This window comes from Oncorhynchus masou, chromosome 6, assembly GCF_036934945.1.
Source record: "Oncorhynchus masou masou isolate Uvic2021 chromosome 6, UVic_Omas_1.1, whole genome shotgun sequence".
In the NCBI taxonomy this organism is placed as follows: Eukaryota; Metazoa; Chordata; class Actinopteri; order Salmoniformes; family Salmonidae; genus Oncorhynchus; species Oncorhynchus masou.
In genome coordinates this window covers 55,853,527-55,869,491 of record NC_088217.1, presented here as the reverse complement: position 1 = coordinate 55,869,491, position 15,965 = coordinate 55,853,527, and the positions used below count along the sequence as shown (strand labels likewise).

At 41.0% G+C, this 15,965-nt stretch overlaps 1 protein-coding gene across 3 annotated transcripts in view; it reads left to right on the top strand.

Annotated features, from left to right (window-relative positions):
- LOC135542324 (rho GTPase-activating protein 40-like) overlaps positions 1-14,761 on the top strand; it is a 46,631-nt gene extending 31,870 nt beyond the window's left edge. For all 3 annotated transcript variants that reach the window (XM_064969205.1, XM_064969204.1, XM_064969203.1), the window contains exons 10-15: positions 2,945-3,027; positions 6,363-6,578; positions 6,779-6,919; positions 7,150-7,286; positions 7,468-7,523; positions 9,256-14,761. In XM_064969205.1, the coding sequence (XP_064825277.1) occupies positions 2,945-3,027; positions 6,363-6,578; positions 6,779-6,919; positions 7,150-7,286; positions 7,468-7,523; positions 9,256-9,371 (749 nt within the window). In that variant the 3' untranslated portion in view covers positions 9,372-14,761. The remainder of the gene's footprint in view (positions 1-2,944; positions 3,028-6,362; positions 6,579-6,778; positions 6,920-7,149; positions 7,287-7,467; positions 7,524-9,255) is intronic.
- Positions 14,762-15,965: the final 1,204 nt, after the last annotated feature.

Below are 15,965 nucleotides of genomic sequence, written 5' to 3'. Positions count from 1 at the left end.
TCGCTTCCTGTACCATTTAATGTCAACAAAGAAATGATGTAATGATAGACTACCATAATAAATAACGATCTGATTGATGATGACTAGCTCGGCCTTTAGCTTGTGAGGTGAATCTTTATCATTTTTAGACACCTCTTTGTCTGCAGATCAGATCATTGTTGAGCTAAAGGAGAGGAAATTATAGTTCAGATCTATTTATTTAAAAAATAATATTATATATATATATATACAGTACCAGTCAAAAATGTGGACACACCTGCTCATTCCAGGGTTTTTCTTAATTTTTTACTATTTTCTACATTGTATGTAATAACACATATGGAATCATGTAGTAACCCTGCTGCTGTGTTCCGTTCGAATTGCACCGATCTACACATTTTCTCTCTGAGAAATTGAGTTAATTTAATCTGATTGTCATAAGGTTCCATGACTTTGTCCACACAGGGCAACTCAACACACAAAATACATTTAGATTTTCATTACATTTTGGGTGTTTTATTTAACTTTATTAATTTAACACCTTAGGTGTTCCAGGTCCAAAATGACTGGTCATTAGAAATGAATGGGTAAGACTACAATTAGTGTATAAAATTGATTTCAGGCAGATGCCCATTCATCAGATGGACACACTTCCTCTCCCAGACCCCCACATGCATGTGTGTTTGAGCACACACACACACACCTCATTCCAATTCTTGGCTTCCATTGGCAACCCCCACAGGAACCTTTCCCCAATAGAATCTTTCCCCCACAGGAACCACACCGGCTGGCATTGTCACAAACAATCTCAACATTGTTTCAATAATATATAGAACTTTTCTCACAGCTCTGGTATATAAAGCTTTTTTGAGGCCTTGCTGACAATTCATTCTGTGGCAGCACAATGACCAAACAATATATTGTATGTGAAGCTCTTGATCATATCTTTTGATCATGACAATGGTGAGGAGGAGATTGTCCTTGTTAAACTTTGACACAAAATAGTCTAGCACTGTGTTTCATCTGAGTACTTGTTATAGTCAAAATAATCCATACATTATGCTGTTTTTTACTCAAAAACGAGTTGTATGAGCTCAGGTCAATAAGGCCTACAGGCCATAAATAGCAAATAGAAGTTCAAAACTTGTAATGTCACAAGAACTTAAGTTGATAAAAAGATCTAACACAATATTAGGTGATAATATATGTATTATTATGGATTTATAATCAGCTATAATTAGGCGGTGACTTTGGACCGGGAAGACGGAATTAATTCAATATGAAAACGAACAAAACAGGAGGGTTTAACAAATCAAAGAATACTTGAGATTTGAGATTCTTCAAAGTAGCCACCCTTTGCTTTGATGACAGCTTTGCACACTCTTGGCATTCTCTCAACCAGCTTCATGAGGTAGTCACCTGGAATGCATTTCAATTAACAGGTTGCCTTTTTGTGAAATTTCTTTCCTTCTTAATGCGTTTGAGCCAATCAGTTGTGTTGTGACAAGGTAAGAGTGGTATACAGAAGATTGCCCTATTTGATTAAAGGCCAAGTCCATATTATGGCAAAGAGAATAAGCAAAGACAAACGACAGCCCATCATGACTTTAAGACATGAAGGTCAGTCAATTTGGAACATTGACGTGGAACGTGGAAAGTTTCTTCAAGTGCAGTCGCAAAAACCATCAAGTGCTATGATGAAACTGGCTCTCATGAGGACCATCACAGGAAGGAAAGACCGAGAGTTACCTCTGCTGCAGAGGATATGTTCATTACAGTTAACTGCACCTCAGATTGCAGCCCAAATAAATGCTTCACAGAGTTCAAGTAACAGACACATCTCAACATCAACTGTTCAGAGGAGACTGTGTGAATCAGGCCCTCATGGTCGAATTGCTGCAAAGCCAAGGAACACGAGCAATGGACATTAGACCAGTGCAAATCTGTCCTTTGGTCTGATGAGTCCAAATTTGAGATTTTTGGTTCCAACCGCCATGTCTTTGTGAGACACAGAGTAGGTTAATGGATTATTTCTGCATGTGTGGTTTCCACTATGAAGCACGAAGGAGATGTGGGGGTGCTTTGCTGGTGACATTGTCTGTGATTTTTCTAGAATTGAAGGCACACCTAACCAGCATGGCTACCACAGCATTCTGCAGTGATACGCCATCCCATCTGGTTTGGGCTTAGTGGGACTATCATTTGTTTTTCAACGGGACAATGAACCAACACACCTCCAGGCTGTGTAAGAGCTATTTGACCAAGAAGGAGAGTGATGGAGTGCTGCATCAGATGACCTGGCCTCCAAGAACACCCGACCTCAACCCAATTGAGATGGTTTGGGATGAATTGGACCGCACAGTGAAGGAAAAGCAGCCAACAAGTGCTCAGCATATGTGGGAACTACTTCAAGACTGTTGGAAGAGCATTCCAGGTGAAGATGGTTGAGAGAATTCCAAGAGTGTGCAAAGCTGTCATCAAGGCAAAGGGTGGCTACCTTGAAGAATCTAAAATATATTTTGATTTGTTTTACACTTTTTTGGTTACTACATGATTCCATGTGTGTTATTTCATAGTTTTGATGTATTCAGTATAAATAGTAACATTAAAGAAAAACCCTTGAATGAGTAAGTGTGTCCAAACCTTTGACTGGTCCTGTATATTGAGTTATATTCTGAGTTTATTGAACTGATAGAGAGAGAGAGATTGTGTCAAAGGGCAGTAGGTCAAATTCAAACCTATGCTGACACTGCATGTGTGCCGGAAGCTGTGTCATTACCCATAGACCAGCCAGGCCATAGTTCAGATGTACAGTATTTTGGTACATTCACACACTGCCTTTCTGTTTGTTTTCTGTATTGTTTTATACATACATTTCTGTCTGTTCAGTTCATTCACACCTCATCCTCTGTTTGCTCTACAAAAATAGCATACTGATAGTAATTCTCTGTCCTCTCCTATCCAGACATCCCTGAGCTGAAACAGAAGCTACATGTTCTGAACCTTCTCATTCTTCTTCTGCCTGAACCGAACAGAAACACACTAAAGGTACGTTGATGGATTTTCAAACTGAGGAAGCGCAATAGATTTGTTGATACAGTCATACTCCTAATAAATACAATGGCTCGGGACTGTGATTGCATGCACTCAGCCAGAGAATGTATTTGAATTGGAAGTGGCTACTAAATGATTTAGTAGGGAGTAGACTAAAGTTATTCCGTGAGGGACCTAAATGTCTATTAGCGATGCACTTTAAATCTTATGCACATCTTGAACTTTCACACTTTTACAGTGCCTTCAGATAATATTCACACTTGTTGACTTAAAATTAAAATTGTGTTACAGCCTGACTTTGAAATTGATTAAATATATGTTTTCTGTCACTGGACTACACACAATACCCCATAATGTCAAAGTGGAATTATGTTTCTAGAAATTACAAAAAATGTAAAAGCTGAAATGTCCTGAGTCAATAAGTATTCACACCAAGCCTAAATAAGTTCAGGAGTAAACATTTGCTAAATTAGTCACATATATTATTTTTTTCATGACTACATCAGCTCTGTAACCCACACATACAATTATCTGTAAGATCCCTCACTCGAGCTTTGAATTTCCAACACAGATTCAACCACAAAGACCAGGGACGTTTTCCAATGCCTTGCAAAGAATGGAACCTATTGGTAGATGGGTAAAAAAACAGACATTGAATATCCCTTTGAGCATGGTGAAGTTCTTAGTTACAATTTGGATAGTGAATGAATACACCCAGTCACTACACAGATACAGGCGTCCTTCCTAACTCAGTTGCCGGAGAGGAAGGAAATCGCTCAGGGATTTCAACATGAGGCCGATGGTGACTTTAAAACAGTTACAGAGTTCAATGGCTGTGATAGGAGAAAACTGAGGATGGGTCAACAACATTGTAGTTACTGCACAATACTAAACTAATTGACAGAGTGAAAAGCAGGAAGCCTGTATAGAATAAAACATAATCCAAAACATGCATCCTGTTTGCAATAAGGCACTAAAGTAATTCTGCAAAAATATGTGGCAAAGCAATTCACTTTTGGCTTGAATACCAAGTGTGATGTTTGGGGCAAATCCAATAAAATTTACTGAGTACAACTCTCAGTAAAGTAATCACTGCCAAAGGTGCTTCTACAAACTATTGACTCAGGGGTGTGAATACTTATGTAAATTAGATATTTATGTATTTCATTTAACACATTTTGCATAAATTACTAAAAACATGTTTTCACTGTCATTATGGGGTATTGTGTGTAGATGGGTGAGAACACAATATTTAAGCCATTTGGAATTCAGGCTGAAACACAACGAAATGTGGAATAAGTCAATGGGTATGAATCTTTTCTGACGGCACTGTACATAACATAACGTAGGAGGGGCATTAATGATATGTTATGTCTCGCTGACATAATATATTCTGTAAGTATGCGTTAACTCCTCCATGTATGGCATGAGAGGGCACTCATTTTCTAGCTTATATATGAGGCATATATATATATATATATATATATATATATACTGCTCAAAAGCATAAAGGGAACACTTAAACAGCACAATGTAACTCCAAGTCAATCACACTTCTGTGAAATCAAACTGTCCACTTAGGAAGCAACACTGATTGACAATAAATTGCACATGCTGTTGTGCAAATGGAATAGACAACAGGTGGAAATTATAGGCAATTAGCAAGACACCCCCAATAAAGGAGTGGTTCTGCAGATGGGGACCACAGATCACTTCTCAGTTCCTATGCTTCCTGGCTGATGTTTTGGTCACTTTTGAATGCTGGCGGTGCTTTCACTCTATTGGTAGCATGAGACCGAGTCTACAACCCACACAAGTGGCTCAGGTAGTGCAGCTCATCCAGGATGGCACATCAATGCGAGCTGTGGCAAGAAGGTTTGCTGTGTCTGTCAGCGTAGTGTCCAGAACATGGAGGCGCTACCAGGAGACAGGCCAGTACATCAGGAGACATGGAGGAGGCCGTAGGAGGGCAACAACCCAGCAGCAGGACCGCTACCTCCGCCTTTGTACAAGGAGGAGCAGGAGGAGCACTGCCAGAGCCCTGAAAAATGACCTCCAGCAGGCCACAAATGTGCATGTGTCTGCTCAAACGGTCAGAAACAGACTCCATGAGGGTGGTATGAGGGCCCGACGTCCACAGCTGAGGGTTGTGCTTACAGCCCAACACCATGCAGGACGTTTTTCATTTGCCAGAGAACACCAAGATTGGCAAATTCGCCACTGGCGGCATGTGCTCTTCACAGATGAAAGCAGGTTCACACTGAGCACATGTGACAGTCTGGAGACGCCGTGGAGAACGTTCTGCTGCCTGCAACATCCTCCAGCATGACCGGTTTGGTGGTGGGTCAGTCATGGTGTGGGGTGGCATTTCTTTGGGGGGCCGCACAGCCCTCCATGTGCTCGCCAGGGGTAGCCTGACTGCTATTAGGTACCGAGATGAGATCCTCAGACCCCTTGTGAGACCATATGCTGGTGCGGTTGGCCCTGGGTTCCTCCTAATGCAAGACAATGCTTGACCTCATGTGGCTGGAGTGTGTCAGCAGTTCCTGCAAGAGAAAGGCATTGATGCTATGGACTGGCCCGCCTGTTCCCCAGACCCAAATCCAATTGAGCACATCATGTCTCGCTCCATCCACCAACGTGGCGTTGCACCACAGACTGTCCAGGAGTTGGCGGATGCTTTAGTCCAGGTCTCCGAGGAGATCCCTCAGGAGACCATCCATAACCTCATCAGGAGCATGCCCAGGAGTTGTAGGGAGGTCATACAGGCACGTGGAGGCCACACACACACCACTGAGCCTCATTTTGACTTGTTTTCAGGACATTACATCAAAGTTGGATCAGCCTGTAGTGTGGTTTTCCACTTTAATTTTGAGTGTGATTCCAAATCCAGACCTCCATGTGTTGATAAAATGTATTTCCATTGATAAGTTTTGTGTGATTTTGTTGTCAGCACATTCAACTCTGTAAAAGAAAAAGTATTTAATAAGATTACTTCATTCATTCAGATCTAGGATGTGTTATTTTAGTGTTCCCTTTATTTTTTGAGCAGTGTATATACCTTCACATAACTAGGCCACTTTTATCTAACAGTTTTTAATGGTTGACTCAAAGTATCTGATCCAATTTAAAGTATAAACGTCTGTTATGCTCCTGCCTTGATGGTTTAAAAAATGTGTGAACATTGTTTTTTTCATTAGAATTATATTTCTCCCCAGAAGGGAAAATCCACAGTGTATATCAGACAAAACAACATCTCCCCCCTATGGTTATCACCATTCAAATCAACCATATCAATCTCAACAACAACAAAATGTCAACGTTGACAGGCTCTGTTGGAGTTTCTGAGTAAGGTGGTGTCCAGAGAGAGGAGGAACCGTATGAACCTGTGGGCCGTGTCCACCATCATGGCCCCTAACCTGTTCCTCCACAAAGCCGTGCCCTCCCGCCTCACTGACGGGGGGCCAGGGGTGGAGAAGGGACAGGCCGAGAAGGCTGCTGACATCATGAGGCTCCTCATACGCTACCAGGACTTGCTCTGGACCGTAAGTTAAAGACCTCCAGGCTCTACCACCAACATCAAACAAAACACAAACACAACATTCAAGTATCTTTTTTAATCTTCTTCCTCCTTAGCATCTAGGATGGGTGGTAGATTCACGTTACTCAACTCACACTCACTGTAAACAAAATGCCGTCAAACAGCTGAACCGGGTGAATTCATGAAATTGCTTCTCCCTTATAGATCCCCAACTTCCTGATGAGCCAGGTGCGAAAACTGAATGAGAACCGTAACCGGAGGTACCAGTTCTACGACCGACGCATCAAGAACCTGCTGAGGAAAATACACCAAGACAGCAAGGACAAACCTGACAAGAACTCAGAGGTAGGCTCTCAAACTGGCCAGAATGTTTGTTGTGGAGTTGGTTGGGAGAAGAAGACCCTGGGCCATTGTCACTTGTAAATGAGATTTTTAATCTCAATGAAGGTCACCCATATAAAGGATGTGAATAAAATAGGCAGAAGACTGTATGTCGCTCTGGATGACTGCCAAATGATGCAAATGTAAAATGTCAGAAAGATATGGATCACAAATGGATTATCTCCCCACACCAGCCGTGTCGTACAGTAAAGATCCAGGTGGGAGATCTGATGAGCAGCACCATGGAGGTGCAGGTTAACATCAGCTCTAGGGCTTCAGACCTGCTGGCTCAGTTCCACAGGCACCTCTGCAGCTCCGACAACACTAAGAGGTACAGTACACTACAATCAATCAAATGTATTTAGTATAAATCCCTATAGACCAACACACAATTTTAGAAAGCTAATGCTTCAGGAATACTGCATTGCCTACTCACTGGGTAGAAATGGAGAATGTAGAAGTTTTGAAGGTGTTTAACAAAATCAATTGCATCCGTTTGTTCTTTATCATAGGAACGGTTCGGTATCCCACCCAGACTGTGCCATCTATGAAGTGGGAGGAAATATCGGTAGGTACCACAACACAAACCTTTGCTCCGTAATAAGACTATATACCAGACCCTGCTTCAAATACTATTTGAATTATTTCAAATACTTTCAGTGTTTGCTTTCTTTCTATTGGTTCAATTTCAACAGGCGCGCTCAATCAAGCACAGCTAAATACACGATTTAAACTAGCATTGAATCCAGGTCTGCTATCTTCTCAGGCTGAGAGCCACATTAGAAAATTACATGAGTGACTCTGACATTTGCATGTCTTTTTGCTCATTGAACTGATTACACTGGCCAGGTCTTACGCAATGAACTGGACACAGGGAAGGGGCATAGAGAGGGAGAGAGGCCGAGAGAGGGGGAGCAGGTGGGGGGGGGGGGGGAGCGAGCGAGCCATCTGTGTACATCTGCAGTTATCGGAGCAGACAAATTCTTACACATGTATCTACTGTATGATACTGTGCTCTCACAGACCCAACCACTCAAACACACTATTTCCTTTGTACGTGCTTTCACGGAACTTAACCATTCCCATTCACATGATTGCGCCAGGGGCAAAGTTGGCACCTGTTTGTCAGTAAAGCAGAAAACACTGTTTCAAACTGTTTTCAACATCTCTCTCGCAGAAGACATTTTATCTCAATGACAGTAACCTGTATAAATCAAATCAAATTTGTATTTGTAACATGCGCCGACTACAACACGTGTAGACCTTACAGTGAAATGCCTACTTACAAGCCCTTAACCAACAATGCAGTTTTAAGAAAATACCTTTAAAAAAGTAAGAGATAAGAATAACATATGATTAAAGAGCAGTGGTAAATAACAATATACAGGGGGTACCGGTACAGAGTCAATGTGGAGGCTATATACAGGGGGTACCGGTACAGAGTCAATGTGGAGGCTATATACAGGGGGTACCAGTACAGAGTCAATGTGGAGGCTATATACAGGGGGTACCGGTACAGATTCAATGTGCGGAGGCTATATACAGGGGGTACCAGTACAGATTCAATGTGCGGAGGCAACAGTGTCGAGGTAATATGTACATGTAGGTAGAGCTATTAAAGTGACTATGCATAGATAATAACAGAGTAGCAGCAGCGGTATGCAAATTGGTGCGGTATGCAAATTGGAGTGGGTCTAGGGTTTCTGGGATAATGGTGTTGATGTGAGCCATGACCAGCCTTTCATGGCTACAGATGTGAGTGCTACGGGTCGGTAGTCTTTTAGGCAGGTTACCTTAGTGTTCTTGGGCACAGGGACAATGGTGGTCTGCTTGAAACGTGTTGGTATTAGACTCAGACTGGGAGAGCTTGAAAATGCCAGTGAAGACAATTGCCAGTTGGTCAGCGCATGCTCAGACTAAACGTCCTGGTAATACATCTGGCCCTGCGGCCTTGTGAATGTTGACCTGTTTAAAGGTCTTTCTCACATCGGCTGCGAAGGGCGTGATCACACAGTTGTCGGGAACAGCTGATGCTCTCATGCATGTTTCAGTGTTTACTTGCCTCAAAGCGATCATAGACGTTATTTAGCTCGTCTGGTAGGCTCGTGTTACTGGGCAGCTCTCGGCTGTTCATCCCTTTGTAGTCTAATAGTTTGCAGGCCCTGCGACATCCGACGAGAGCCAGTGTAGTACGATTCAATCTTAGTCCTGTATTGATGCTTTGCCTGTTTGATGGTTAAATTACAAAATTTGTCCTTCAGTATTGAATCAGCCTTGTGTTGTTCTGTTCTGTCCCATAGGTGAACACTGCATAGACCCAGAGACCCATCTCCTGGACCTGTACAACACTAACCCCAGTGGGGAGTGGGTCATCAAACTGAAACCACTGGTCACCACCAGGGGGCTGCACCAATAAGAGACAGGAGGCAGGCAAAGGGAGAGACCAGTAGGGATCTTCAAGAGCCAGCCAGAAGGGGAGAGAGACCAGGAGGAGGAAGTTGCTGCTGCTGTTAAAAAACAAACCACCTTAAGATTGAGCCCTCTCTCCCCCTTTCCTCTGCTCAATGCAGGGGAGACCAGACTAGGAGGTGCAAAGCAGAGAGAGACAGAGAGGGGGAGCTACTGCTCAAAAACACTCCACCTCCACACCTTCAGATGGAAGAGAGGCTGAGGTTGCTTCTTGGCTTGTCAGCTCTCAGCCAATCACCTCCCAGCATCCGCAGGAACCCAGATGGGGATCTGATGCACCGCTGCTTACAACAGCAGCCACAGAGTCTCTCTCACTCCCTCTCTCTCACTCTCTCTTTCTTTTTGCTAGCTCTCCATTCCTTCTTCTCAGACATTTGATCACAAAAGGAATGGGAGTGGAACATGTACAGTATATCTGTTTTCCTTTTTTGTCTCTTTCACAGGGGGACAGTCAGAGACACTCATGAGCTGATAGCCCCATGTCCTGTCCCTTGTGTATGACTTTGGCTCTGTTCTTTCTGGGGCCTTTGTCCCTGTAGACTCTCAATAAGAGCCCTAATCAGAGCAGAGGACAGAGATCCTTCTTCTCTTTAAGGGGTCAAAGGTCAGCCTTTAAGACATTACTACTGGACCTCTAAAGGGAACTGTTGTTTAATAACAGAGAGTGAAGCTGGACTTCATTTCTGTTTTCTCATTTTTGTTTTTGATGAATGAAGGATTTTAAGTATAGAATCTGGCGATGGATTGATTGACTATTTATAATTGATTGGATGTGTCTATCTGTATGTACGTGTATGTAGTCATGAATGTTGTCCTTTGAAATGAATAGGTATGTTTGTTGCTGAAATAGTTAGTAACATAAGTCATGTGAGCTCATCAAGTCTTTTTGGGGGCTTTTTACAGTGTTATTGCTCTTATACAGTACATTGGTTGATGAGTTGTATTTTGATGCACTTCTGCATCCCTCTTTTTCTATTTCTATTACCCATTTGTCATCCGTTCCTCTTTAAAATACATGTCATACAGTTCCAGTCAAAAGTTTGGACACGCCTACTCAAGTGTTAAACAAATCAAAATCTATTTTATATTTGAGATTCTTCAAAGGCTGTTGGAAAAGCATTCCAGGTGAAGCTGGTTGAGAGAATGTCAAAAGTGTGCAAAGCTGTCATCAAGGCAAAGGGTGGCTACTTTGAAGAATCTCAAATATGAAATATATTTGTATTTGTTTAATACTTTTTTTGGTTACCACATGATTCCATATGTGTTATTTCATAGTTCTGATGTCTTCGCTATTATTCTACAATGTAGAAAATGGTAAAAAAATAAAGAAGAACCCTTGAATGAGTAGGTGTCCAAACTTTTGACTGGTACTGTATATGAAATCTATTAATAGTGTTTACACGTTTTTGATGATGCTCAGATGTTAGAGACAGTATGCAACACCATCAATGGAGGCTGTTGTGGGAAGGACGACTCATACTATTAGCAGGAATGGAGCTAATGCAATGCTATCAAACAAATGGAACCCATGTGTTTGATGTATTTGATACCATTCCATTTATTCCTATCCAGCCATTACCACGAGCCTGTCCTAAGGTGCCACCAACCTCCTGTGACCACCATGTACATTATTTTCCACAACATGACAACCTACCATGAATTTACAGTGGGGTCTGAAATGATTGACACCCTTGATAAAGATGAGCATAAATGACTGTATAAAATAAATCAGTCAAATACTGAGCTATATTGTATACTTAAAAAATAGGAAATTATATTATTTTATTCTAATTGAATTGTTCAGAGAATGAGATTTTGTGTAACAAATAATATTATAACCATTTATTTGTGGATTTTGATGTGTGCTTGAGGTTATTCTCTTGCTGGACGATCCACTTCCTGCCAAGTTTCAGCCTCCTAGCAGAGGCAACCAAGTTTGGGCTAAAATGTCCTGGTATTGGGTAAAGTCCATGATTACGTTGACCTTAACAAGGGCCTCCGGACCAGTGGAAGCAAATAACCCCATAACATCAAAGATCCACCACCATATTTTACAGTAGGTACAGTGCCTTCGGAAAGTATTCAACTCCCTTGACTGTTTCCACATTTTGTTGAGTTACAAAGTGGAATTAAAATGTATTTCATTGAATTGTTTAAATAATCTACACAAAATACTCTGTAATGTCAAGGTGGAAGAGAAATTCTAACATTATTTTTTAAATATATGTCTTTATTAGATAATTATTCAACCCCCTGAGTTAGAAACACCTTTAGCAGCAATTACATATGTGTAATTACCCAGAAATACTCACATGTGTAAGAGCTTTGCACACCTGGATTGTACAACATTTGCCCACCAACTCTGTCAAGTTGGTTGTTGATCATTGCCAGAACCATTTTCATGTCTAGCCATTGATGTTCAAATAAATATAAATCGAAACTGAAGCATGGCCACTCAGGAACATTCAATGTCATGTTAGTAAGCAACCAAACTGCAGATTTGGCCTTGTCATTTGTCTCACAGTGTCTATTGGAAAGCAGACTGAACCAAGTTTTCCTTTAGGATTTTACCTTTACCTATTCCATTTATTTTGATCACAAAAATAATGATCCTGTCCATCCCGATGACAAGCATACCCATAACATGATGCAGCCACCACTAATGCTTGAAAATAAGAGTGGTACTCTCTTCTTTCTTTTCACTTTGTAATTTAGGTTAGTATTGTGGAGTAACTACAAAGTTGTCAATCCATCCAAATTCTAAAATTACTATTGGTCTCATTATGAAAGCAGTTTACTTCCTCTCTGGCAACTGAGTTAGGAAGGACGCCTGTATCTTTGTAGTGAATGAGTGTATTGATACATCATCCAAAGCCTAATTAATAACGCCATACTCAAAGGAATATTCAGTGTTTTTTTCCGTTTTTTTTTTTTTACCCATTTATCAATCGGTGCCCTTCTTTGCGAGACATTGGACAACCTCCCAGATATTTTGGTTGGCCCCAAGCAAAAATTGTACCTATCTAAAAATTGTTAGCTGACATTGCTAATTGATCAACTGTCAGTGACTGATAAAACAAGAAAAAAACTGCTGATGCACAACCAAATTTCGAACTTACACCTTGTGCATTCTACTATTCTAACTCTTAACAGTAAGTTAAGACCCCGACTGAGTTCCTAAAATATATATATATTTATTATTTTTTGGTTGAGGCCCCCTCAGCGGCCGGGGCCCTAAGCGCCCGTTTATGTTGCTTATGCCTGGAGCCGGCCCTGCTCCCTGGTCTTTCTGGGGAGATTCTCTACTCACTGAGGGACCTTACAGATATTTGTACTTGTGGGGTACAGAGATGAGGTAGTCATTCATAAATCATGCACACAGATTGGAGTCCATGCAACTTATGTGATTTATTTTTAAGTTTGTCCTCCTGAACTTATTTAAGCTTGCCATAACAAAGGGGTTGACTACTTACTGACTCAAGACATGTCAGCTTTTCATTTTTCTATTAATTTGTGAAGATGATATTCTTAAAACCCAATTCCACTGACATTATAGGTTACTGTGTGTTGAGTGACAAATTGTGAATCTCAATTGAATCCAATTATAAGTTCAGGCTGTAACACAATAAAATGGTGAAAAAGTCAAGGGGGCTGAATACTTTCTGAAGACTGTATGGGATGATGTTCTGCTCATGCATTCTCATTGGAACGCCAAACTCACCGCTGGCGTGCGCGGCCAAAGAGCTTCATTTTCATGTCATCCAACAAATGTAAACGTCTGGAGTTTTCTAAGCGGCATTCGCACTTGGATTGAAACCGCTGCTTTGGTCAGATGACATGAAAATAAGAGCTCTTTTTTTTGGCCACGTACACCCCAGTGGTGGGTTTGGTGTCGAAATGAGAATGCATGAGCAGAAAATAAGTTGGGCGGAAGTGGACCTTCCAGAAGGACAATAACATTTACACATCAACAACCACAAAGAAACATGGAGCATGGAGTATGCAACATTTTGCAATGACCGTCTCAGTCTCCACACTTGAAGCCCTTTGAAAACCTGTGGTTTGAATTGAAGAGGGCTGTCTATAAGTGCAGATTAAGGATATAAAGGATCTGGAAAGATTCTGTATGGAGGAATGGTCTAAGATCCCTCCCAACGTGTGCTCCAATCTCATAAAACATTTTAGAAAAAGTGCCGTGATCCTCGCAAGGTGAGGTATTGAAAACAGGGGTGGTAATCATTTTTACCCCTTCCTTTTTCTCTGAGCAATTGTATTAGTATAAAATAATATAATTTCCCTTTTTCTTTTGCATACAAAATAGCTCAGTATTTGAATTATTCATTTTTACTCATCTTTATCAATGGTGTTAATCATTTCGGACCCCACTGTGTATGCTACTCTTCACAGACATTATGCACCGCTACACACAGTTTAAAATGTTTACACATGCTCAAACACACACACGCTCAAACAAACTGTATAGATCTCATCTCAGTCACAGAAAGTCCTTGTTCTATACAGAGCCAGAGCCACAGAGGAGTCACTACTTCTGTTTGATAAAGAGAAGGCTAGTGTGTGTGTGTGTTTTGAGCTTCATTACACAAGCCCAACTGGGCTGTGGCTGAGTCTGTGGCACAGTTCATTGCCCCAGTACAAAGCACTGATGGAACACACACACACATAAAGCAAAGCACTGATGGAGCAGACCTTCTGCTGACATTAATCAGTGGAACTAGGTCACCTTTAAAGCTCTGTTATTCTCAGGGGAACTAGTGACACTTTACACCCTAGATACAGCCCAGCCCAGGCCAGAACACGTGTGGATGTAATGTGTGGGTACATACTGTACACGCTTGCATACTCCATGCACACACACACACACACACACACACAAAATCAACTGGGTCACATGTACTGTATGTGGAGTACTGATGCATGTTCTCCCTATATTGTACTTTCAATGGCCAATTCTGTGTCCTTTCGTTAGGGCGTCATGTAATTCAAGCCCTTAAAACAGTGTAATGCAAATGATATGAGGAACACTTGTGTGACAAGCACCTAAGAGATCAACATGAGAGGTAGTACAAGAAAAGAACAAAAACTGTTATTTTACGGTAAAAACCTGAGTCGATGTGTCTTGAGAATGTCTTCAATGAATGGACATTGCTTTGTAATAATCTACATACTATCAAATGCTGCCGCAATGCTCTCAGTTGTACAGCTGACAAAATAATTTAACCTACTGTAGGTTACAGTGGTAGTTGTGTACAGTGGGCTCCGAAAGTATTGACACTCTTGGTAGAAATGACTGTTTAAAATAAATAATTCAAATACTGAGCTCTATTGTATCATTTTATACTAATGCAATTTCTCAGAGAAAGAGGTTTTATTTAACAAGTTATATTTTTTTCTTAAAAAGGTAAGGGTAAAAATGATTGACACCCCTGTTTTTAATACCTTTGAATAGCTCACCTTGAGAGGATAACGACACTGAGCCTTTTTCTAAAATGTTTTATGAGTTGGAGAAGACATTGGGAGGGATCTTAAACCATTCCTTCATACAGAATATTTCCAGATCCTTCATATCCTTCATCTGCGCTTATGGACAGCCCTCTTCCATTCAAACCACAGGTTTATAATAGGTTTCAAGTGCGGAGTCTGAGATGGCCATTGCAAAATGTTGATTGTGGTGGCCAATTAACCATTTCTTTGTGGATTTTGATGTGTGCTTGGAGTTATAGTCTTTGACACTCCAGGGTTTTGGGCTAAAATGTCCACCACCATATTATATTTTACGGTACTGTAGGTAAGGGGTTCTTTTCTGCTCATGCATTCTCATTTCGACGCCAAACCCACCACTGGTTTGCGTGGCCTAGGAGCTCTATTTTCATGTAATCTGACCAAAGCACTGGTACCAGTCCAAGTGTCAATGCTGTTAGTAGGATTAGACCCTTTTCCCCCATTTTTCACCTAAAATGACATACCCAAATTTAACTGCCTGTTAGGCCATGAAGCAAGGATATGCATATTATTGGTACCATTTGAAAGGAAACACTTTGAAGTTTATGGAAATGTGAAAGGAATGTAGTAGAATATAACACAATATATCTGGTAAAAGATAATACAAAGGATTTTTATTTTAACAACCATGCAAGAGGAAGGCCATAACGCATTATTCCAGCCCATGTGCAATTTAGATTTTGGCCACTAGATGGCCACTAGATGCGCAAAGTTTTAGACTGATCCAATGAACTATTGCATTTCTGTTAAACATTTTGTATCAAGATTGCCCAAATGTGCCTAATTTCTTTATTAATAGCTTTTCATGTTCAAAATTGTGCACTCTCAAACAATAACATGGTATTATTTCACTGTAATAGCTACTGTAAATTGGACAGTGCAGTTAGATTAACAAGGATTTAAGCTTTCTGCCAATATCAGATAGGTCTATGTCCTGGGAAATGTTCTTGTTACTTACAACCTCATGCTAATCGCATTAGCTCAACCATCCCGTGGAAGGGACACCATTCCTGAATAAGCA